The 25667-nt window shown below is 38.0% G+C and overlaps 1 protein-coding gene across 1 annotated transcript; it reads right to left on the minus strand.

Moving 5' to 3' along the window:
* Positions 1–19261: 19261 nt before the first annotated feature.
* Positions 19262–20557, minus strand: LOC149228779 (uncharacterized). Its single transcript, XM_089380861.1, has one exon. The coding sequence runs from the start codon at positions 20555–20557 to the stop codon at positions 19262–19264; it is 1296 nt and encodes a 431-aa protein (XP_089236987.1).
* Between the last annotated feature and the right edge of the window lie 5110 nt (positions 20558–25667).

Raw genomic sequence — 25667 nt, forward strand, 5'->3', positions numbered from 1 at the left:
TATAATATAATCAATAACATGATTAATTAATTTTACAATTTTCATTCAAAATGTTATTTTAGGATTTACATGAGGTGCAGTTTAACTATTCAACGCCATTGTTTTTTCGCTGGAATTTGATAATAATTTTTTCATAATATTTTTAATTTTCATTGCTTAAAATGCAATTTTTATTTTTTTGCTCAGGCAAGAATCGGACCTTCTATTTAACTAAATCAACAAAGAGGGTACATAGTATACATGATGGCGTATGCCACATGCACACTCACATTACAATCCACAAAGCTTAGGAGTGGCTCCCTTGGAAAATACGAATAAAACAAGTACTGCAAATCTGAGCCGTCGATCCTCGTCCGTGGAAATCAACGGATGTGAGGGATATCGACCGACCTATATGCACTAGGATTACCCGCCCGTTGTGGGTGGTATTCACATTATACCTAGAGCCATGTGTCTCTTGGTTAATGGCATCAGAGGCTTTACCGAAAATCCACTCATGGTTGAGTTGACGCCCGATTACACTGGAAACTATGGCAAAACCATCACAGTCCCACCACCAACCAGCCCGATCATCCTCAGCCCTCGATCTGATGCCACCAGATCTGATGACGGTGATGGATATTGGCCGGAATAAATGCATGATAATTACCTGCCCGATGAAGGCGGTATTCCTTATTTTTTTGGAGCCACGTGTTGCATGAACAATGGCATCAGAGGCAATTCTGAAAATCCACTTATGGTAATGGGGATGCCCGATAACCTAGGCAACTGTAGTAAAACTGCCACGGTCCCACCGCCAACAAGCACGACCATCCTCAGCCCTAGATCTGCTTCCACCTGATCTGACGGTTGAAAAGGATATCAGGTTGAAGAGATGTGTGGGAGATACCTGTCCGATGAAGGCGATATTCTCAACCTGCCGAGAGCCACGTGTAACTCCTTTTGTGGCATCAGAGGCTTTCCGGTGAAACCACTTCTGGCACCATCAGGCTTCCGATAACTCTGGTAACGATTGCAAAACCACCCTTTTCTGAGGAGAAGCTCTGGAGCCACTTTCTGGTTTTACGCTCTTCCTTCTCTGCCTTCCATTCCTCTGCCTTCCATTCCTTTGCAAGGCCCAGAACTTAGCATGTCTGTAATTTGAGCCCTTAACTTCCGTCATCTGAGATTTCTGCTGGCTGATTCCCCTTGGAGTTTTGGTAATGCTCCCTGTCTTCACGTGCCAGAGTGCTGCAGTCCTCGCGAAGCTGTCCAGTCTGAACAGACTCCCATAAGAGGCACTTGTTTTCTCTTGTGTAGATCACTCCTTCATTGGCTAGCCTGTCTGCCACTCTGTTGGCTTCTCTGCGCACATGAACAAAGCTCAGAGTTCTAAGTGTTCTGAGGTGAGATTGAACTCTATGAAACACCTGCGAAAGTCTCCAGTGCCTTGAAACTTTATCTGGTGTTGAGCCAATGCTTATTCTTTTAACCAAATTAATCATTAATTCTGAGTCTGCCTCTATAATTGTATTGTGTAGATTGTAGTCTGTCAGGATTTCTAAGCCTTGCTCAATGGCCATGAGTTCTGCCATATTGTTGGTGGCCCTCCCCAAATGACTGTGAAAAATAACTTGGATATTTCCCTCTACATCTCTTATGGCTCCTCCATAACCAGCATCCCCTGGGTTCCCTTTTGAAGCTCCATCAATGTTTAGTTTCAGGAAGCCATGAGGGGGAGGTTGCCAGAAGGCTTTGTTACCTGTTCTGTGCCTTGCTTTCTTATTGGTGTCTGTTGTACCATAAGACTGAAGACCCAACTGTTCAAGGATGAGGATGTCTCTTTGAACAGGGGGTTTCCCAGGAGGTTTCTTCATAAAGACTTTAACTGTTTCTCTGAGCTGATTTAGAATCTGAGCCACAATTCCTTGAGTTGAGCTTGATTTATTTTTGAAGATCCTGTTGTTGCATTCTTTCCACACATCCCAGATCAAGAAGCCTGGGATCAGTGTCCAAGCTACATTGACTATTTCATTTTCTGAGAAATCTTTCCTCCAATTCTTTAAAGTTTCCATAATGTCATTTTCCTTTCTGTCTGTTTGGTTGAAGATAGAGGCTACCCAGTTCCAGATGGAGGAGGTGAACTCACACATGCTGAGAAGGTGATCCATGGTCTCCTCCTGTAGACCACATAAATGGCACTTAGAAGGCCCTACAAAACCTCTTTTTCTAAGATTTTCCTAGGTCAGAATCTTTTTATGTTGAACTAGCCATATGAACATTTTGATTTTCATCCAGTGAGGATTGCTCCAAATGTTTTTCCAAGTCTTGTCAGGATTTGAATAGTCAAATCCTGTGATTATTCTTTTGGCTTCTTTGAGGTTGAAATTGCCTTCATTATTTCTACCCCATCTGAGAAGATCATCCGAAGTTGATGTTAAAATCTGTCTCTTCTCCAAGATCTCTTCAAGAACTTTAGCTTGGGTTCTCAAAGGGGTCTCTACACTGTAATTTGGTACCTTCCAGAATCTCCATTTCCCTTCTCCTCTTGACTGATCCCAAAAGTCACTTACCCTTTTGAGACCTTTATTAAGGGTGTCATTTTTTATGATGTCTAGACTATCTTTGCATAGATTCTATTCCTGCTGCCAGTTGTCCTCCCAGAACCAGGCTAGATTCCCATTCCTGATCTCCCAGAATCTGTGACTTTGAACTAATGTTCTGTTCTCCCACGCCTTGTTCCAAATATAAGAACCCCTGATGTGCCTTGACATTCTAATGTGGTCCTTTTCCTACTAATTTGTTTCATACTTTTGTTTCCATAACTTGGTCCATGGATTGTTGGACTCCTTTAGCCATCTCCACCAAAGTTTTGCCCCCAAGACCTTACTTATGGTGTCCAGGTCGAGGAGACCTAAACCACCATGGGTTTTGGGTTTATAGAGCTTGTCCCACACTACCAGGGCCCATTTATTTTTCTCTTCCCCTTTACCCCAAAGGAAGTTTCTTTGTATGTTCCTGATCTGTTGTAAAACTCCTTTAGGGACTGGAAGGGCTGAGGACATGTAAATTGGAATGGTTTATAGAGCTTGTCCCACACTACCAGGGCCCATTTATTTTTCTCTTCCCCTTTACCCCCAAGGAAGTTTCTTTGTATGTTCCTGATCTGTTGTAAAACTCCTTTAGGGACTGGAAGGGCCGAGAACATGTAAATTGGAATGGTTTGTAGGATAGCCTTTGTGAGAACTAGTCTTCCTGCTAAATTCAAGGATCTATTAGTCCAGTTGTTGACTTTGTCCTTTAGCTTATTTGTAACTGCCTCCCATACTTCCTTACTCAGTGGTTTGTCAGTGAGAGGCATACCCAAATATTTAGAGGGAAGATTCTCTCGTTGAAAACCAAGAATTCTGGAGAGATGTCTCTGGATTGAGATGTCCGTATTGAAAAAGAAAACTTTGGATTTTGTAAGGCTTACCTCTGTGCCAGCAACATTAGCAAAATCATTCAGGATTTTTTTGAAGGCTTTGGCTTCCTTGACAGTGGGTATGCCTTGCAACATAGTGTCATCCACAAATTGTTGATGAGTCAATGCTTCCCCATTCTGAGTCAGTTTTAGCCCCTTGATTCTTCCATCCTTCTTGGCTGCATTGATCATTCTACCTAATCCTTCCATCATGAGAATGAAGAGGAATGGAGAAAGAGGATCGCCTTGCCTAAGGCCTCTTGAAGGCCTAAAGGTGCTGGATGGTGAGCCGTTGAGAAGGATAGAGCAACTTGCTGTGGTTACCAGTGCCATGACCCACTTTATCCAGTTGAAGTCAAAGCCATAAGCTTTAAGGATTTCCTTTATATATTGCCAGCTTAGTTTATCATAGGCCTTCACTATGTCCAGCTGTATTATCATTCCTGCTTGCTTATTGGTCTTGAGGGAATGGACCACTTCATGCGCTTGGATGATGTTGTTGAGGATTTGTCTACCTTCCACATATCCAGTCTGCTCCTCTGAAACTAGCGATGGGAGTAGAGGTTTGAGTCTGTTAGCAATAACTTTGGAAATGATTTTGTACACCACATTGCATAGAGCTATTGGTCTAAATCTCTCTGGTGTCGTGGCCTTTTCCTGTTTAGGGATTAAAGCTATGAAAGATTCATTAATCACTCTGAGAACTTTTCTTGATTTTCTCGAGTCCTCTACCACATCAAGAATGTCGTATTTGACTATTTCCCAACATGTTTTGAAGAAGTCTACATTGAAACCATCCGGGCCTGGAGCTTTCCCATTGTGCATCTCTTTGATCACTTCGTTGACCTCTTCCTCCATAACTGGCCTATTGAGATTATAGTTATCTTCCCTGGTCACCAATTTGGGAATATTCTTAGTGAAGTTCTTAATGGATTGAGATCTGTCTGCCAAGGTTTCCACTGCTATGCTTTTGAAGTGTTGAACCAACACCGATTCCATTTCCTTGTGAGTATTCAACTCCTTCCCTTGTGGATCCAGGAGTTTTGTGATTCTATTATGAGCCCTGTGTTTCATAGTAGATTTATGGAAGAATATGGTATTTCTCTCCCCTTCTTTAATCCACTTTACTCTAGATTTCTGTTTCCAGAAGATCTCCTCCTGCTGACATCTATTGTCCCATTCTTGCTGTAGAGAGTCCACCAGTACCTTCCTTTCCTCTGTGAATCCTTCCTTGATGAGAATTTGATTAGTTTCTTGTAATTTACTTTCCACTTCTCTTTTGGCTTCAAAAATGTTGCCAAACTCATTTCTGTTCCATTCTTTGAGCCTTTGTTTGATATGTTTGAGTCGTTGATGTAGGATGAACATTTTTGTGCCCTGAGTGGGCATGTCTTCCACCCACCACTTTCTAATATTATTGGAGAAGTTTGGATGAGTGAGCCATGCATTTTCAAACCTGAAAGGTCTGTTTCTTGGGGTTCCAATAAAAGAAGCTTCCAACTGTACAGGCCAGTGATCCGAGCCACTGAAAGGAAGAATCCAGGCGGTCATAGAGTGACCCGAGAGAAGGAGGTCCTCCGAGACTATGAAGCGATCTAATTTCGATGCAACTTGGGCGGTTCCCCCTCTCCTGTTATTCCAAGTGAAGATGCCATTTATTGTCTCCATGCTCACCAGTCTCATGTTGTCTAAGAAGTTTTGGAATGTGAGTGAGTCTCGTCCCAACATTCTGCTTCCCCCTTTTTTTTCCGAAAGTGATATGATCATATTGAAGTCCCCCCCCAAAATCCAGGGGATGATTGGGTGTCTTTCTCTTAGTTCCTCTAGTGAGGTGAGGAGTTTTAGTTTATCTTCAAGCAGCTGAGGACCATAGACATTTGTGGTCAAGTAACAATCTTTGTCCCCCAGAGGTTGTATTACCATAGAAAGGTGATTTATGGATGCTTTTGCATCTGTGATCTCAATTTTTTTTGGATTCCAAAGGGTAAGAATTCCCCCCGCTGTGTTGTTTTCTTTGACCTCCAGGTACTCATAGTTATTGAGCCATTTGCAGTGAAGGTCCCTGATCTTTTCTACTGAGCATTTGGTTTCCTGTATGAAAACCATGTCTGGTTTTTCTTCTTTTATTCTATTACTGAGATTTCTTTGCTTTCTTTTGCTGCCTAGCCCCCTAATGTTCCAAGTTGTGAGCTTCATAATGAAGTGTTTGTAAAAGAGTAACTGGTAAGATCTTTCATCTTACCTAAATTAATCAGGAGTTTCCCACATTCTGATAGGAGATCATTCTGTCTTCTTCTTCCTCTTTTCTTGCCTAGATTTTTGGTGGAGCATCCTGGTGTAATCTCCATCTGTTTGACCCCTTTATTCTCCTGGCTATCATAGTTCCATTTGACTCCTGCAGCCTTTGTTTGGGATCTTCTGAGGTAAAGCTGTTGCACTCTGTCAAACTTCTCTTGTGGCAGAGAGTCAATCCCTTTGTTTGTTCCCTGTTCTAGAAACTGCTCTAGTTCCAGGTTCTCCCTCTCAAGGATCTCCTGTAGGTCTTGGTCCTCCGTTCCTCCTTCGCTTGGGGTCATGTCCTGGTCTTCTCCAAATCCTGTATTGTTTAGTGGGTCCTCCTTCCTTTCTTTGTCTTCCTGTATGATGTCCATGCTATCCTCTCTTTCCCTTTCTGTTGAGGTGTTCCCCATATCCTTACTCTTATCATTTTCTTCCCCCTCCTCTTCTAGAATCTCAAAACTGTTGTGACTTGGTAGTTTGTTCTCACTGGGTTTCTTTTGGTGCTTTTTTCCTCCTCCTTTCCCCTTGCCGGCCACTTTGGTGTAACCTTCAGGGTCTTTACCAATGTTTCCTTTCAGATTGTCCTCTCTTTTGTTGAGTGGGCATTCTCTGAAGAGATGCCCATGTTCATGACATTTGCGGCATTTGAATGGGATATGTTCATAGTCGACTGCCTGAACCCATTCCTCATCATATACTTCCAGGATGACCTCATTCGGGAGTGCTCCCGATAAGTCCATTTCTACGCATATACGAGTGAAGGATGTGTATTTACCTCGCAGAGTTACCTTTGATATCTTTATAAAATGTCCTAGTTTATTACCTATAGCTTTTAAGGATTCCGACAGCCAGTAATCTAAAGGTAAGGAATATAGTCTAATCCATACCAGAATCGATGTGAACGTTTCTCGCTCCGGTACAAAGTTCATCGTCCAAGGTCACATGTAGAGGCTTGCGGCAACAAAGAAGTAAGGTCCTCCTTCGAATATTCTGTCTTTATCCTCCAGGTTCTTGAAAACCACAGTGAAGAAACCCTTGGATCCCAGATGTATAGTTATTTCTCCTTTCGGTTTCCAGGTGCTTCTTATCCAAGTGTATAGTGCTTTCTCCGTGGGCCAAATGCCCATGAACTTGCATATGACCGCATAGGTTGCCATGTGATCTCTGTGCTCCTGTAGAGCCGGATCATTTAGGACCACCCATGGTTTAATATTAGACTTGGGCTTGCAGGGTCCCATTGTAGTTCTGCTCTCCGACCTCTGACCTCTGTCTCCTGCTTTCGCTTCTTCTCGAACCTCCTCGTGGGTCCCTTTCTCCTCCTGGGGTTTGCTGCCTTCCGGCTCTTGTGTCTTAGTGGTTTTTGTCTCTTTCTCCATGGAATTTTTTTGTTTGTTCCAACTTGTCCCTCTGCCTTTGTTTGAGACCACGTTACTGTAGGAGGGAGTGGAGCTCCCTCCTCCTTGTCCCTCCATGGTTACCAATTTGCTTCTGTCGCCCCCTGTTTCAAACCCTAGCTTCCTTCATTTTTCCTTCTATCGTATCCGTCCATCCATTTAAAATGCAATTTTTAAAACAAATAAATTCAAGGCTATGAAAATATCTAGGGAATTCACATTATATAAATTACAAAATTTAAACTTACCATTCTCAAAATTTGCAATGGGATTTTGGATGAAGAGACAAACTAAGATTTTACGTTATTAATATAATGTTAAAAGTTAAATGGATATAAATAACTTTTCGAAAAAAGTGCACAAATGAACTCCTATACCACTTGCAATAAAACATATATCTTTCTTGAGTGTCAACATAAAAATGGCTCTTAAAAGGTTATGAAACGTGTCATGGAAAAATGAACAACTTACCATCTTATAATTTTATAATTGATAATAATAACCATTAAAATCAATCGATCATAAATAAATATTATTAGTCTCTCTTAGTTATGGGCTATAGTTTTTGGTACAAAGTGAACACTTGTTATTTTTGGCAAGTTCGGCATTGGTGAGGCTATATCATGGTTATGTCAAGGAATAACACCCGAGTAGGGAGGGGAATTGAACTAGTGACTTAACATCTAGGAGTGCCTTAACATCACACGTGATTGCCATCTATCAAAGACCCCATGGACACAAAGTGCATGCTTATGAAACATTTTATTGAAGTTTTGTAAAATTATAATTACTCTCATTTTTATGTAAGGAAAAAAATATTTATTGAATATTTTAATTTTATATATTTAATTTTTGATTGGTTTAACTATTATGATGGAATTTAATTTTTCACATTAACACAATTCACATATTGCAACATTTTGACTACTCTATGCAACTTTAAATGATTTGTTGCCTTTGTAGGTTATTTGAATTTATTACTATTTAAAGTGACCAATCTAAACAATGGTCTAATCCAAAGTCCAACCGCATTACTACCTCACCACTTGTTCTTATACTAGATTGGATGTCTTCCATATGTGATGACCACAATTTTTTTTCACCTTTTACGATCCATCTTTATTTTCTTTCTTGGCATTGGAACAAGGGACATGACAGAATGACATATCACAAAGTCAAGCCCCTTGTCATGCTGGAACTTTGAAGAGATACCCAACCTCCGAGCTTGTTTAACCAGTCGACCTCCTATCCCATTCGACCAACTGACCTCCAAGCTTGTTTGACTAGTCGATCCCAACCTAGAGTGAGACATTATAAACCCTTCTATTTCAAATGTTATAGTATATATAATCAATGGTAAAAAAAATCACCAAAACATTATCGGCATGCCCTTGCACATCTTGGTGCAAATGCTAGTAAATATTATATTGCAAGTTATTTGGCATAGGTTAATTATTAATCAATCCATTTTTTTCTTAACCAAATTTCTAATCTAAATCTATCAAGATTGTATATCAACCTAGATCCATCTTAATCCCAAATCTATTAAAAGCCTAGAGGGATCAAATCTCTTGAATTGCAAGCCATATATTATATGTTTTTTTAAATTTAATAGAGTCGATATTAAATTTTTTAATTTAGTTTTAAATCTAACGATATGGGTTGTATAACATCTCTCAATGCAATCAATAATTTATACTTGATATTTATACTTGGGATTTCTACCATGATTTCACAGAGAAGGGTTTTTGTCCATTCTAAAACAACCCATAATTTTATTTATCTATTTAGTTTTTTAAAAGAGAAAATCAAGATGAAAAAATTAATTTAAAAAAAATGCTCTCCCTAAAATTGTTGTGGTTTTCCACTTGTTAATCAACTCATTTTTTCTTGGTTTGATAACGTTCATATATATATATATATATATATATATATATATATATATATATATATATATATATATATATATATATATATAGATCTCCTCTCCTTTGTATCTCCTTTATCCATGCAAATACTCATATAAATCAAGAATATAGGGTTAAGACTTTACCACCTCAAGCAATATCTCAATTTTTGGGGAGGTAACTAGTGTACTAGGAGCATGGAGCCCCTTGGAACCTTTCCTACATATTCGACCCAATCTTGGAAATCACAACTTTCCAAGAGATGATGTTTTCACCAATATAGAAGAACAATAAGAGAAAGAAGGGAGAAAGGGCACCATTTGTTCCCCCCTTCCTATTTAGCAAAACAATAAATTTGTTGTACTAGCACTTATTATATTAAAGGGAGAGAGGCCACTCAAATGCATTTTTAATCAATGAAAGCCAATTTCCACCAACCCAAAACTTATTGTTATTAATACTAGTGAATACCTGAAGACCATGGTGAGTTATTGCCCATCAATGAGATTATTTCTGCAACTACTTGATAATTTTTAATTTATGTTTATTTTTAGACCCAAAGCCCTTTCATTATGATGTTTTTTAACATTGTATAAAAAAAATTCAAAGAACATTTTATAAATTATCACCCAAGAAAGGCATACTAAGTTATACAATTTTTTTTTTTTAATGTTTTAGTACTTAAATTTAGTTAATAATTGTTGCAATAACATTTATAGGTTTTTATTTCATTTACCTATATAACTCCAAGGTTTAGCTTAATCAATTAAATTGTGCACTTAAGGCATGTTACAAACAAAGAGACCATAGGTCATAGGTTATAATCTAGTTGAGTTTCTCAGAGTTTCTAGTCACTATTATGGTTGACAATTAAGCCAACCTATATGCAACTAGATTTAGGAAGAAGGGGGAAATAACAATTCCAACACCCCTCTCCCTCCCACACACACTATAGTGCTTTGAATCACTTTGTTGGTTGAATAAATAGATGAACAAGACATGGTTTCTAAAGGAAATATGTAATTATGTTTTCTTTTATTTTTCAACAAAACACCCAATTTCTTAAGTATAACCATTCACTATAATTTTATTTCATTATTATCAAATAAAGGTTGTTCACAAGCCAACACATAATTGTATTTTGCATATAATGGGATGCTTTCCTTACAAATCATAGGTATAATTGCAAGACAAAGTTCATATCTCTTCCAAGAATCCATTCATACTAATTTCAATCTAATATACATTATCATCCACTAATTATATTTCCAACTATGTCCATTTTATAAGCATGTTTCATGCATTCATATCAATAGGAATGAGAAGACTCATACAACAAAATCACAATCATCAACACATCATAAACAAGTATTAGGTTTATCACGATATACATTTCTAGCCATTAACTTGTCTAGAGGCTTTGTTACAATAACATGGGCCAATGCCATGACATATCAATACCACATGCCCAAAAACCATAACTCATTTCACAATCAAAATATTTTAAATTTTTTATTTTAATTTAATTTCATACATTTTTCTAATTAAATATAAAAATGAAAAGTTATAATTACTTTTGAGATATATCTAGACCCTCTATCCTCACTACTACTAGAAATATTCCATGGATATTCCATAGAGATTAAATCAAGGTTTTAATGAAATTAAAAATGAGAATACTTTTATATATAGAGAGATTTGGAATTTTATAATATAAATAATATCGTTAAGAACCATCATAGATCCATCTTAACTAAGGATCTACCTAGTGATGAGAGGAATCAAATCTATCTCTCAAGATGCAAACCTTTCCTCAAGTTTTGCACTCAAAATAAGTTGAGATTTGATCCCTCTCTGTTTTGGTCTATTAGTTAAACTGTGCATATTTTTATTGATTAAAATAATTGCATTGAGAGGCACTCTCTAGTTAATATGGAAGATATGTTGTAATGTCCTCTAGACATTTTGAATCGGTCAAATTACATAAAAATTAAAAAATAAAATTAATAATTGAAATAAAATTGTGGTAAAATAGTCAATTTACGCATTGATGATTTTTGGGCTCCTATATTTGACAACACATGGTTTTGCAAATGATCTCTCTCTCTCTCCCCCCCCCCCCCCCCCCCCGCCCCCACACACACACACACAATAAAAATAAATAAATAAACGCATATTTCATATTCAAAATATACTTAATGTGGTCCATAAGGATTGTCTTAATATATTGATATCTATACCTGGGAGTTATTCACTATCCAAGACTTTAACAAAAAAGAAAACAAGAAATCCTCAAAACTGTAGGAATAAAATAGACTACGTGTAAAAGCAGTTCTTCATGAAACTAAAAATGGAATTCCATTCCATTGATCTATTGGTTGTCCCAAATTTCATGGTCTAGAAGATCCAACCGGCAATTGTAATGCTTCTTTGGAAATTTTGTCAACTTGTTCATTCAATTCTTTGTAGATATGCATGTAAGAGGCCCTTTTCGAAATTCTCCATCTGAAGAGTGATTTCCTGAAGGATATAATTGATATTTGGAGCATTTATCTCAACTTTTTTGTCATCCCAATCAATCACAAGTTTAGAGTCACTCAACGCTTGTATCTTTTTTACTCTAAGATGAAAAGCCGTATATAATAAGATCCATATACCTATAAATTTAGCCTTAATATTTATACCTTGCCCAAGAGAATATATGAGAAGGTAATGGTGATTTTTATTCATAAATAGTACCACTCCAACTCCATAATGTGGGAGATTTCCTTGGCCGACACCATCAAAGAAGCCCCGCGGAATATCTTTGTTTAGATCTGGAATTATATGAACTCGAAATTTCCTCCTTCAGGCTTTGTTTTAACTTCCTTAACCTGTTTTCAACGAGGCCACCTTTAACTTTTGGTGGAACAAAATTGTTACGAAAAATGGCTTGGTTCTGGGGCCACCATAGGAAAATTTTAAGGATGTAAGTTTATCTTAAAGTTTAGAAACCTTAGTGAATCTTACTAGTCCCTAATATGCAAATTGTAAAATTTTTGGTAATATTTTTTTAGAAATATTTAGACTTCCAGTGATTTTATATTAATTGATATAATATTTTGGCATTTTTAAAAGTAAAATAATGGTGTACTATAAAATTTGGGCGAACCATTTTAGAAAAAAAATGGAAATTGGCGAATCTAAAATTTTCCCTGCATATATTATGACAAATATAGTTGGAAAGGCTTGGAAATTTTGCACAGATCAATCTGGTACCCAATCTTGTGTGAACTATTCAACTGATGATTTGGTCCATTGAGCTGAGGAAAGAAAAAAAATATGATATAAAATACTCCAAATTTTAACTGCATATGGAAAAGTAACAAAGATGTGAGGGATGGATTATGCCTCATAGTGGAAAAATGTAAAACAATTAGGCCCATTCCATCCTTGTTTCAATAAGTTGTCCCATGTCAATAATTTATTAGACAAAGACAACCATAGAGGTAGTTTACTCCTAAGATGATTGTTTTGTTTCCGTAAGTGTTGCCACCACCATCTAGGTGGTTGGTCTAATAAATGATCTTTATACGCCTTATAGCCCACTTTTGATGTGAATTCACCATTAGTGGGGTTTATGGACCAAATTAGATGATCTGCATCATCTTCAACCAATTTGATGAGTGAGGATACCATCAATATTATGTATCCATTCCATTATGTTGCTTCCGACTCAGGGAGTGCTAGTTACCCGACTATTTCAAAGCTCGGCTACCTAAAGGAATACTAGAGTGAGACTTCGTATTACCTAACACATTTATCCCAACCAATCACAATAAATGAATGCAATTGGCGAAAGTCTAAAATTGAAAATAATTCTTCAAAGAAATAAGTATGTAGTGTTGCATTTCTTGAATTGTTATTTTGCTATAAAAGCATATGAGAAAAGAAACATATTTGGCCTTCATTCATATTTTTAAGGCTAAGTCTGATATCAAACTTTTTGGAGACAATGGTAGAGTGACGTTTATTATTATTGCGCCGAGAGGTGCTCTCTAGCCCAATATGGAAGAGATGTTGTAAGGTTATGTTATGTAAACATTTTGACTCAGTCAAATTATATAAAAAAAATAAAAAATAAAATTTAAATTAAAAATTATTTGGTATTATTAATTAAAACTTTTTGACTCACTCAAATTAGATAAAAATTTAAAAATTATAAAAATAAAATAAAATAAAATATTAATTATAATTATTAATAATTAATAATTAATAATTATTATCCCCAATGGGGATGGAAAATGAGGCGGGACAGGTGACTGGGGGGCATGCCTACCACCCCACCTCCTCATATTTCATTTAAGAGGTGGGTAGCATGGACAACCCTCCACATGCAGAACCATGTGACATCATGAGTGAACTATAAATATGAAGCACAACCTTCTCATTCTCATCCATGCTCAATAGAGGGGTTGATGCCCGAAGATAAGGAATTTCCTTGTATATAGCTGTAGGTGGGATTTTTTAGACTTGGTAGAGTGGGCGGACTTGCACATGATGGGGATGACTTTTCTGTGAAAATTCTTTAGTTTAATTGCACACTTAGGAACCTAGTTGTTTTCACTTTTGGGCTTGCGGTAGTCTGTGTTGTTAGGGTGGTTACTGTGGGTCATGACATCAAGTTCTTGGCTATTTGGAATGGTATACTTGGTAGAAGATTCCTCTCTGACTTCATAATTTATGTGCACCTATGGCACCCTCTAGACAGGGGCTGCAACGTTGACTATTCAATTGCAACTAGAAACTCTACTGACCTTAACACAAATATATTTTGTGCTTTTAAATCTACATTATCATCTTATTAGAGGTTTTTACATGGTGTTTAATTTGTACATAACATCCTTTAACACTAATGGTTTTTGGTCAATTTTCATGGAGAGCCCACCACATTGGCTACCTTCACATTTTACATGTTGGTTTTGTCTTAGTTTGTTACCCTATGGTGGTAGCCATTTTTGCTGGGCATGTCTGTTTGGGATGCCCACTTCCTTGAGGGCCAGTTTCTCAGAAAATGGTACTTGTCTTGATTTCATTCTTTGTATAGCTTGCTATTTACCATTTGGTTTATGGTTTTAGTCCTCCTTGGTCACCATGCCTTAGCAGTGCATGCACAACTGTTGAGGAGGTAGTGGTTGCAGCCCTTAGTGTCGAATATGAGCCAGGAGCTCAAGCAGAAGAAGTTGTAATAATATATAACCTGGTAAGCCTTTTCTATTTATAATATCATTTATGAGGTTTCCCAATGGGTTCTTGACCCTGGTAACACCAGGGGATGATGAAAGCAATACCTCAACACTATCACATTACATTAGCAGTTGAAAACCATCTTGGGTTGAATGTTGAAAGAAATGTAGGCACAGTAATACACCATATTTGCGGGTCTAAAGGATATAAAATGTCCTTAAATAAATAAATGATATTGGTTGGAGCATTTGAATGCCTGACTAGCTCCCCTGGAGAGATGCCTCCAGTGTGAGGAGAAACAAATAGCTAACCCGAGATGTAGCTTCAACAATCCTGCTCAGTGACGTCATCTGAATGATGAATTTTCTATGTATTTATGTTTTAGGTTGTTTAATGTCTTTATTTCAAGATGGGAAGTTTACTTATGGAGGATGTTTAGTTTTGTTTTGGCATTATCATGGGTGGGTGATCAATATATCTGGTTTCCTAGTTGGAAAATTGAGATCTCCCATGCCAGGCTTAGTATGATCAAGAACACTCTTTGGATTGTAATGATATATTTTTTTTTTTGTAAACTGTGGAGGTACTCATTTTTCTATTACTGAGAAGCAAACAACATAATGTCAGGGTGGACTTAACCCGCCCCGTGGGGAAACCGAGTTTTTGTCCACCTTAAGTTTTTTACAGCTAACCAAAAATAATATGTCCATATTCTGTTAACCCATGCTAAGTAGACTGCACAGTCATGACAGTTTCTATCACTACATGCCTGTATATATCGTCTTTCCCTATCTAGTACAAAAAGAATTTTGAAATTAACTGGACTCTGTAGGCCCATCAAAATTGGTACCTATCTTTCATTATGGGGCTTCTGTTGCCGCCTGCTGCTCCGCTCCACTTCTGGTATCCGACTGGCCTTCTTTTATCAGCTTCTGAATTTCCACTAACTTTTTGTCCTGCATTTCCAAGGTAGTCTGTATAGTCTTCAGTTCACTCCTTAGGTTTGGCATCCCCTGCGCTATCTCTACCATTTCCGTTGCTGCTTGTTCTATAGCCTTCGCCAGTAACCTCTTCATTACCCAATATATATGCAGCGATTGCTTGAACAGGGTCATTCTACCCCTAGTATCACCTGGATCAGGAAGAAGGAATTCCCAATCCTCCATTTCAGAGTCTGATTGTGCCTGGATGGCTTCCTCTTCCATATGTTGTATTATTCTTCTGATTTCTGGGTTGGTATTAGTACTGTAGGCCCTTTCTGCTTTCTGCACTTTCTTATCTATGGATCTTCTTGTCTTTTTATCAGGTTTACCTGCTCTTCCTCTACCCCTTCCTCTTTGTCCCCGACCTCTTCCCCTACCTCCTTTGTTTCCATACTGTCCGACCCCTCTTCTGTTTTCTAGCCCTGACATGCTGCCGTCGGCTCGGGTTCTCTTCAGACGCTTTTTGATTTCTTCCCGCTCTTGATTCTTTTCTAGCTTTCTCTTAATTCCCTTACCTCCATTCTCCCGATACTGGTCCGCCGCTGCCCTGTCCACATCATGCATTCCCTGCTCCTCTTCAGAGTCGTCCTGTATCACAAGAACTTCCTCCTTTAATTCCTCTTTCGCCACGCTTTTTCCTTTTCGCTCCCGTTCTCTGCGTTCCATAGTCGCCGCGTCTTCCTCGTGGCTCCCTTTTTTCCTGGTCTCCATGTTGTTTTTATTCTCTCTGTTAATACTTCTGTCTTCCTGAGCTTGGAGTTTGCCTTCGTCCTTATCGTTATCCGTCCTCACTCTATTTCTATTCTCGATCCCGTCTACTGCGGGGAGCTTATGTCCTTGCATGCCTTGCTCCTTTTCTTTGGTGATTTCCCTCTCCTCGTTCCGCCTGTCTGTCATGCTTGATTGGTTCTGCCACCTGTTGTTTTGTTGGTCGCCTACCTCTTCCCCTACCTCTTTCCGACTATCATTCTTGTTTCTATGTTCTGACTGACCGTCTTTTCCTCCTCTCCTTACCACCATTTTGCTTTCAAAGTGTTGTACTGTTTGATAATTTCTGCTGCTCGCATAAACCTTATTCATTACGGTTTGTCTGATCGCGGTACTGCTCCCTGACCTCTCCTGACTTACATTTATTATCTTACCTCGTTTCTCCATCATTCCGCTTTGGGATCTGCAAGATTTGTTACTGTTGTATAGATTCCACATAGTCATGATTAATAATTGTTGTCAGCTCCTCCCATTTCGAGTTGTGTATTACCAAAGGCCATTTATTATCGATCCGGTTTTCCTGGTTATTACTTCCCCAATTGGCTAGAAAATCCGCCGCCTGATTTCCTTTTCTTCTGACATGACTTAACAATTTATAGTCAATCCTTTTCAACAGCTCTGCCAGCTCTTGAACTATCCCCGCCGTTCTCCAACTTACAGCTATTTGTTCCCAGTTTTTCCCATTATTAAGTTTTCTCAGCATTTCTATTACTATCTGAGAATCCCCTTCAATTTCCAGATTTCTATAGCTATTTCTTACCGCAATTCTCAGGCCCTGGTGTACTGCCCACAGTTCTGCTTCGTTATTTGTCATCTCGCCTCCCCATTCTGCAAAGATCCACCTGGTAGTTTTCTCGCTATCTCTAAAAATTCCCCCAAAACCTGCATTCCCTGGGTTCCCTTTTGAGGCACCGTCAAAATTTAATTTTACAAATTTCCCTCTAGGGTATCTAAATTGATCTGAACTTTGAGTAATCTTGCCCATTCGCTTTACTTTCCTGGTATATACCATTTCATATTTCAGGTTTAGTTTTGCTAGGATTTGTTCTTCATTCTGATCTGCCTTCCATTCCTCCTCGTCCCATTCTTCGGCTAGGATCGTTTCTCTTACCGAACTTAGGACTCTTTTCCATATGACATCAGGGTTTTTGTTCTTATCTTGGAATATCCTACGGTTTCTTTCTTTCCACAATAGCCAGATCACAAAACCTATAGTCAGCCTCCATGCTCTCCCCACTACCTTACAATGAAAGTTTTCTTTATGCCATTGGAATATGGTTTGTCTTATGTCCCTAGGATTTCTTTGAGATTTTCCATACAGGTTTCTTGTCTCAATCCATAAGTGCTTCGCATATAGACAATCGTTCAGTATATGCTCCTGAGTTTCCGCTTCTGAATGACATAGGCTGCATCTTGACGGCCCGAGGATTCCTCTCCTTTGAATTTTATCCCATGTCAAGATTCTTTCTTTTGCCACTAGCCAAGCAAAGAGGGTTATTTTTGGCCACCATTTGTTATCCCAAATAATCTTCCATTCCAAATTATCCTCTATTCTCTCCTGTTGCCCCATCAGATAATAGGCCTCCTTAACAGTGAAAGTTCCTTTTGTTGAATTTCCCCATCTGAGAATATCTTTTCCAGTTCTAACTTTTATTTTTCTTGATTCCACCTCCTTTAAGTAAGTTCGTTGTTGTTCTTGATCTATGTCTACATCCCATTCTTCTGGCTTTTTCCATTTGCGCCATATTCCATCTGTTTCCTCTTCCTTCCAAAAGTCTTTCACGTACTTCCTGTTATCCCTAAGTGCTCTGTGCTGTAAATTCTGAAGGGGTTGTATGCTACTCAATTTGTCTCGCTGTTGCCACCTCTCATCCCAAAATCTGGCTTCTCTTCCTCCTCGAATTTCCCAAAAGGCATTGTTGCTTATCAGGTCTCTGTTTTGGCTTGCTAAGTCCCATATTGCAGATCCTTTCGGGGTTTCTTCCACACGAAGGATTTCCTCCGTTGTTCTTGGCATGTTGTACTTCTGTCTCCAAATTTCTTTCCACAAGTCATTACCTCCCCTCATCCATCTCCACCATAATTTTGCTCCAAGCACCCTGTTTAATTTCTCAGGGTCTCTCAATCCTAGTCCACCTTCCTCCTTTCTTTTCGAAAGATTTTTCCAAGATACTAAGGCCCATTTCCTTTGTTGATTCGGACCTCCCCAGATGAATTTTCGGTAGAGATCTCTGATTTTAGAACATACTCCTTGGGGAGCAGCCATTATTGATAAGGGGTAAATAGGTATAGCTTGAAGCACAACTTTCAGGAGGACTATCCTTCCCGCAATGTTTAAGGATCTGAATGACCAGCTTGCCATTTTATTTCTGAGCTTTTCTATAACCTTCTGCCAATTACCCAATCTCTTAGGATTTATGTCTATCTGGTTTCCCAAGTATTTGGTTGGGAGATCCCCCTGCCTGAATCCCAGAGTCCTGGTTAAGTGAACTTTGATTGAGTCAATGGTGTTAAAGATGAAGGTACACGACTTCTCCTTGTTGATTTCCATCCCTGATGCTTCCACAAACAGGTCCAAGATTCTTTTTATATTTCTTACCTCTTTAAGTGAGGCCTCTCCAAATAGCATGATGTCGTCTACAAACTGCTGGTGAGTTATGGGCAGATTGTTTCCCCATAGTCTTAGACCCTTGATTTTATTGTCTTGTAATTCCTTCTTAAAATATCTACCCAGGCCTTCAGCTGCCATTATAAAAAGAAACGGGGATAAAGGATCCCCTTGTCTGATTCCTCTAGTAGCATTGAAAGTTGTTGATGGAGTCCCATTGACCAGAATCGAGAAGTTTGGAGTTGATATTAGATTATACACCCATTCTATCCATCTGTTGTTAAAACCAAAACTCTCCAGGACTTTTTTCAAATAGTTCCAATTTAATCTATCATATGCCTTAGATAGATCGAGTTTAATCATCATTCCTTTCTGTTTCTTCATTTTTAATGAGTGAATTACTTCTTGCGAGACAACTAGTCCATCAAGAATCTGTCTACCTTCTACAAAGCCTGTTTGCTCAGGGGAGATTAGGCTGACCAGAAGGGGTTTTAGTCTTTTGGCAATCAGGGTTGCAATTATTTTATATATGACATTACATAGTGCTATTGGTCGGAAGCCCTGAGCATCTTCTGAATTTGCACTCTTAGGAATCATAGTAAAGAAAGTTGAGTTTATAGCTGGCCATACCTTTTGTTTCATGCGAGACTCTTCTACAAGCTCCAGGATTTCTTTACCCAGAAAGTGCCATCCTGCTTGATAAAACTCCACCGTGTATCCATCAGGCCCCGGGCTGTACCTTTCTTCATATTCATTACTATTTCCTCTACTTCTTCTAAGGTAGCGGCTCTCATCAGAGCTTTATTTTGCTCCTCTGTTATTATTTTAGGGATTACCTGGCATATGTTTTCTATAGCTGTTGACCGGTTTGTATGTGGTTCAGACAAAATCTTTTTATGATAATCTACCAGGACTTTTTCTATTCCTTCCTGCTCAACAATCCTTTCTCCACCTTCATTCCTGATAGATAGTATCCTGTTTCTCTGCCTGTGTTGTATCATAGCTTGATGGAAGAACTTTGTGTTCCTTTCTCCCTCCCTTAGCCACTTGATTCTGGATTTTTGTCTCCATAAGATCTCCTCCTGCTTCCTTCTCTCTTCCATTTTGGCTATTATGATCCCTTCCTCTTCGCTGCTCTCCTCTGTTCTTCCTTCCGTAATTATTCTTTGCTGTAATACTTCCATATCTTTTTCTAATTTCTGTTTCTCCTCCATTATGTTCCCGAATTCTTCTTTATTCCATTTCTTTATCCTCCCTTTCAATTCCTTGAGTTTTAACTGAAAGGTATGCATCTTCCCTTTTCCTTGTACTGTGCTTTGAGTCCACCATTCCTCTGCTTTTTGTAAGAAAAGTGGATTTCTTAGCCAGAAGGCCTCAAATCTGAAAGGTTTTCTGCCTGAACTTTTTTTAATGTCTATTTCCAATCTGACCGGCCAGTGATCTGATCCTAGCGTAGGCATTATTCTCGCTTCTATAAAGACATCTCTGTTCATGATTGATTCTGATAATAGGAATCGATCTAATCTGGAGGCTATTTGGTTCTTTCCCCCTCTTCTATTATTCCATGTATATACCCCATTAATAGTTGGTATATCTACCAGTCTCTGTTCGGTTATCATTTCATTAAATATCTCCATATTCTGATCTGCTCTCCTTATTCCTCCTTTTTTTTCCTCTACAGTTCTGATCATATTAAAATCTCCCCCTACTATCCATGGTAATTCCGGGCTGATCCTTCTAGCTGCTTGCACATTCCTGAGGAACCTTTCTCTTTCTCCTGGTACATGAGGGCCATAGACTCCTGAAATGAGGATTGTTTCTTTAGTCCCTATAATCCTACCTATACCAGTAAGAACTCTGGGCAGACTTATCCAGTTTTCAAAAACTATCTCGTTTGGGTTCCACAAAATTGCTAAACCTCCTGCTGATCCATTTGCGTCTTGTCCCATTACCTCATATTGTATTCTACCAATTTTTGATTATTTCTTCCATTTGCTGCATACTAATCTTTGTCTCTTGGATTATTATAATCCCTGGTTTGTCTTTTTTTAACCTCTCTTTTAGGTATCGCTGCTTTCCCTTACTGTTGAGACCCCTAATATTCCAACTTATAACTATCATTTAAAACTTTTTGGGAGGTTGGTGAAATACCTCTGACAGAGGTATGACTTTGCCTGAATTAACCAGAATTTCTCCAACAGTTTGGATGGTTTCATTCATCGTTTTTCTGCCTCTCTTTCTGTTGCCTTTGCCAGTACTGTCCATTCCCATGGAATTATTTTCCTGAACCCCTGTTATGCCTGTTTGGTTATCCAGAATTTTGCCTCTTTTTTCTTTATATTTTTGAAATGCCTCCTTGTATAATTGCTTTTGAGCTTCTGGTATGAATCTTTCGTCTAAGTTTTTCCATTCCTGTATTAGTTTTCTCATGATTCTTTCCTCCTCTACCTCATTTTCTTTTGGTGTTTCCGTCTCCATTTGAACTTGTTCTGTTATTATCTCCACCCTTTCTCCTGTTCCTTCTTCAGTTTCTCCTACTTTTGCTGTGTCTTTATCCTTCCCCTCTTTGACTATTTCCATTGGTTCGTCCTCTGCCCCATCTTCCTCTACTATTTTACCTTCTTTCTCTTCGTTATCCTGCTGTAGAATTTTGAATTTATTATGGCTCTCTATATCCATTGGTTTTGTTTGCGTTTGTATTCTTATTCCTTCGTTTCCAGATTTCTTTCTTCTGTTTACCTGCTGGAAACCCTTTTCCTCTTCTTCTGTTCTTCCTGCTTTCCTCTGTTCTGCTTCTTGTTGCCTTATGATTTCCTCTTCCTTATTTATCGGGCACTGCTTATATAGATGGCCATATTCATGGCATCTTCTGCACCTAAAAGGTATGTGTTCATAGTCTATTGGTTGTTGCCATATCTCATCATGATATTCTAGTTCTATGTACTCAGGCAGCGGTTCAACTATATTCATGTAGACGCACAATCTTGCATAAGATGTGTATTTCCCTCTTTTCGTGGATTCTGCTACCTTTACAAAGTCTCCAATTGTGTTACCAATTCCTTCCATGATTTCGGGATCCCAAAATTCCACTGGTAGGCCAAATAGTCTGACCCAGATTGGTGCTGCTAACATTTTTTCATTTTCAGGGTTGTATCTTTCCTCCCAATATTTCATAAACAAACCTGCATTGTTCATGAAGTAGGGTCCTTCTTCAAAAACTCTGTCTTTATCTTCCAGATTTGCAAATATGACTGTAAAAAACGCCTTTAGCTCCTAGTTTTAGCTCGATATGCCCTTTTGGTCTCCATCTCTGTTGTATCCATTTGAATAAATCCTTTTCTGTTGGCCAAAACCCTACAAACTTGCAGATCAAAGCATGATCTTTCATGTAGCAGTTATATTCCTCAAGTTTGTTATTGGGTATTACGTACCTTGGTTTTTTCTGTGCCCTTGGTAAGCATCTTCCTCTTGTCTTCAGTTGCCATTGATTTCCCATTACTGGAGCCTCTCTGCTGTTCTCTTTTGGGTTGCCCTGCGTTCTGCTCCCGCTTGCTTCTCCTGCTGCTACATTTTTATAGGAGGGGATCTCTCCCCTCCCCTGCCGGCTTTCCATGGCTTCCTTCAGCTCTCCTGGCTTTTATTTGCTCCCTGCCCAGCCAAAACGGACTGCTTTCTTCCCTCTTACTGCACGCGAGGACCTTCTGCTATCCGTCGCCGTCACGATTTCCTGCACCTTTCGTCCTCTGCAATCTTCTTTCTTCAAACCCTAACCCTCATCTCCCTCATCGTCATGCCTGCCAACTCCGCCATTCATTACTCTTGGATTGTAATGATATTTTGATCTTTAAGGAGATACAAAATTAATTCATATATATATATATATATAAACTAGCCTAGATCCATCTTAACTTCAGATCTATCAAGTAATGAGAGGGATCAAAGCTCTCAAGATGCAAACATTTTCTCAAGTTTTTCACTCAAAAATAAGAATTACACCTTGAGAGATTTGATCCCTTTTAGTGCTTTATAGATCCAAAGTTCATATGGATCTAGGCCAATTATAACTAATATTATAATATTATTTTATATATAATATTTTTCTAGTTTAAGACTAACCTAAGTACCCACGGGGATTTGAACCGGTGACCTATCGCAAGGAGTACCTTAACAACGCACCCATTCACCGTCAATCCAAAGCCCCGTGGGCTATTTTATATATAATATTAGTGTTAACATTATTAATTATTTATAATAGAATATATATATATATATATATATATATATATATATATATATATATATATATATATCTATATATATATATATATATATATATTTATATATATATATATATATATATATGTATATATATATATATATAGAGAGAGAGAGAGAGAGAGAGAGAGTTATATTAGAATATTATTTATAAATAAATATTATATTATATTATTTGTTTGTTTAATTATAAATTAATCAATTATTAATATTAGAACTAATATATATATTTTATATCATAATTAAGATTATAATATATATATATATATATATATATATATATATATATATTAGCTAGTTAATATATAGTTATGCCTTTTGATTGCTAGGTTATATGAATCTTGAGATTACAGGCATGCCTAATTTGTGTCTTGAGTAGTTGTGACCCAGGGACATCCAAGCCGTAAAAATCACTTGGGGAACACACCTGACTTGGGCCCAACCAACCCTTACCATGGTTGGATTTTTGCCTACAAAATTTCGAACCAATGACCTTTTCACCATGGAATTCCTTTACAGAACACCCTTTCACTGCCTGCTCTATGTCCCATGGGAAATATATAGTTATGACTTATTATAAATATATATTATCATTTAAAAAAACCAAAATGAGAATTTTGAATTTATTTGCAACTCTACACCTAGATCGCTGCAAACACATCATGTATTACATAGTTATATCTTCAAAAGAAATTCTTGAACCCTCTTATTCAGTGAAACTATATTTTTTTCCAGAAGGACTCCAAACTCGACAAAAAAAACATGGCTAGATATATATATATATATTATAAAAATAACCCACCAAAAAACAAAATTTACATGTTAGACTATAACTAATTGATAATGCAATCCTTCGTAACTGTGCAATGTCAAGCCATGTAGCTCTAAGGAATAGGAGAGGGCTCGATTCAACCATTGATTTCTAAATCTCTCAATCTTAATTTACATCGTTCATTAGCACATAAGTCTACATCTTTATTGAGATCATAGAGAACGTGGAAATATGTTATTCAAGAGAACCCTTTCATTGCTTTCTTAATTATTTTAATAATACTTTCTAATGTTTTCCCTCAGAGAGGAGCCCTTCACCAAATGTTGAATAAGAAGCAAGGAGTCTCCCAAAAATTGAGAGAAGCTACTTGATTTTATTTGGCTAATTGAATCCTTGGTAGAGGGCATAAAATTCTATATTATCAATTTAAGTTAATTATATCTAACTATATTAAATATTGTTGTAATTAACTAAATGATTTTATGTATTTTTGGCTTCAAAATTTTGTTAGTGAACAAAAAATGGAGTTTTTTTGGATTTAGAAATTATCTAATCCACCTTTATAAAGTCATAAAGTTGGTGGCATGGATGATGGGAAGCTACAGTAACTAAGATCATGTGGACAAGGGTTTAACTTCTCTTAAGGGTTATGATCGACGGGCCTCTTAATACTCTGGTTGTGGAAATGGACATGGAACTGATAGACTATTCAGAGGGACCCTAATATTCCCTCCCCTTTTACTCCTCTAACGTTTTGGGAGTATCCCAGATCATGTCAACCCCCCATCCTCATATGGTACCTGCTACAGCCTCCACGTCATTGGCTCCTCTCCTGATAATGCCCCCTTGCTTCCTCGATTGACTCACTTCTCCTCCATTGCCTTCTTTGTTAGCAGACCCCCACAAAACCTCTACCACTCTAGATACGTCTCTTCCAAAAAACTCCACGGGAACAAATTTTGGTTATTATAACTCACCTCTATCTCTACCTACCACTTTAGAGGATTCAACTCCCCTAGTACTAGTAACTAACCCCTGTCTACCTGTCACCTCTTTCGGTATCCTTTGTGACCTCCTTACCTTGGATTCACTTAGTGGAGGTACCTCCTGGCATCGGAAAATGCCTAAAAAATGACTAATAATGCATTAAAAGGAAGACTAAAGAGCCAAACTTGGTTTTGGGTGTCAACATCAAGTTGGATGATATCACTAAGCTAGAAGAGACTATAGTTGTTGGTTTTTTCACTAGTAAAAGGATGGACATTGTAATTATGTAGAGCTAGATGACAAAGAATTTTTCTCCTGTGTTGGGATACTCACCTTGTTGCTTCATTCTAGCCAAATGTTAGATGGGTTGGATTATTTCCAATTGGGAAGGTGTTGATCAACTGCTTCAACGTCGATGGCAGTGGGGTTCACAAGAATTATATCTAAAATATTGGATTATAGACTTCAATGCCTAATTTGAGCGAATTTTGGTGGTTCCGGTCAGGGTCATGCTTCTGATGGCCCTTCCTCTATAATTATGGTTAGAGGAATGTTAAGAGAAATTGAAAACATGTTAGGTTTTTCTACCAAGTTGATTCCTCCTACAAAAAGATAGGTAAAATGGTGATGGCTAGAATATTTGTGGGTTTGTACCTGGCATTTGGCCTTATAGATTTATTAACCATTCAAGTTGGGAAAAATACCCATAAGTAGGCCCTATATTATGAAGGAATTCCATATAAATGTGCCCAATGCCATTCCTACGATCACTTGGGGAAGGATTTTCGTAGTAGAAGGATTAAAAAAAATGGATCCAAAATTCGACAAAGGGATTGGGCTTTGGAAGCATCCATTTGCATAGTATGGAATTAGATGGTAAATATTCAAAGGAAAATGTCTTTTCCCCCACTTCTGGTTTGGATGGTAAAGGGTTGAATCTTGTGGACTATTAAGGGCACCCTTGTTGCAACCTCAACGAAGACTTGAAGAGATATTTTACCTCCCACAACAGTCACCATGACTTG

The sequence above is a fragment of the Pinus tabuliformis genome, chromosome J (genome assembly GCF_031772625.1).
Source record: "Pinus tabuliformis cultivar Carrire ecotype Pingquan chromosome J, CPIR1, whole genome shotgun sequence".
In the NCBI taxonomy this organism is placed as follows: domain Eukaryota; kingdom Viridiplantae; phylum Streptophyta; class Pinopsida; order Pinales; family Pinaceae; genus Pinus; species Pinus tabuliformis.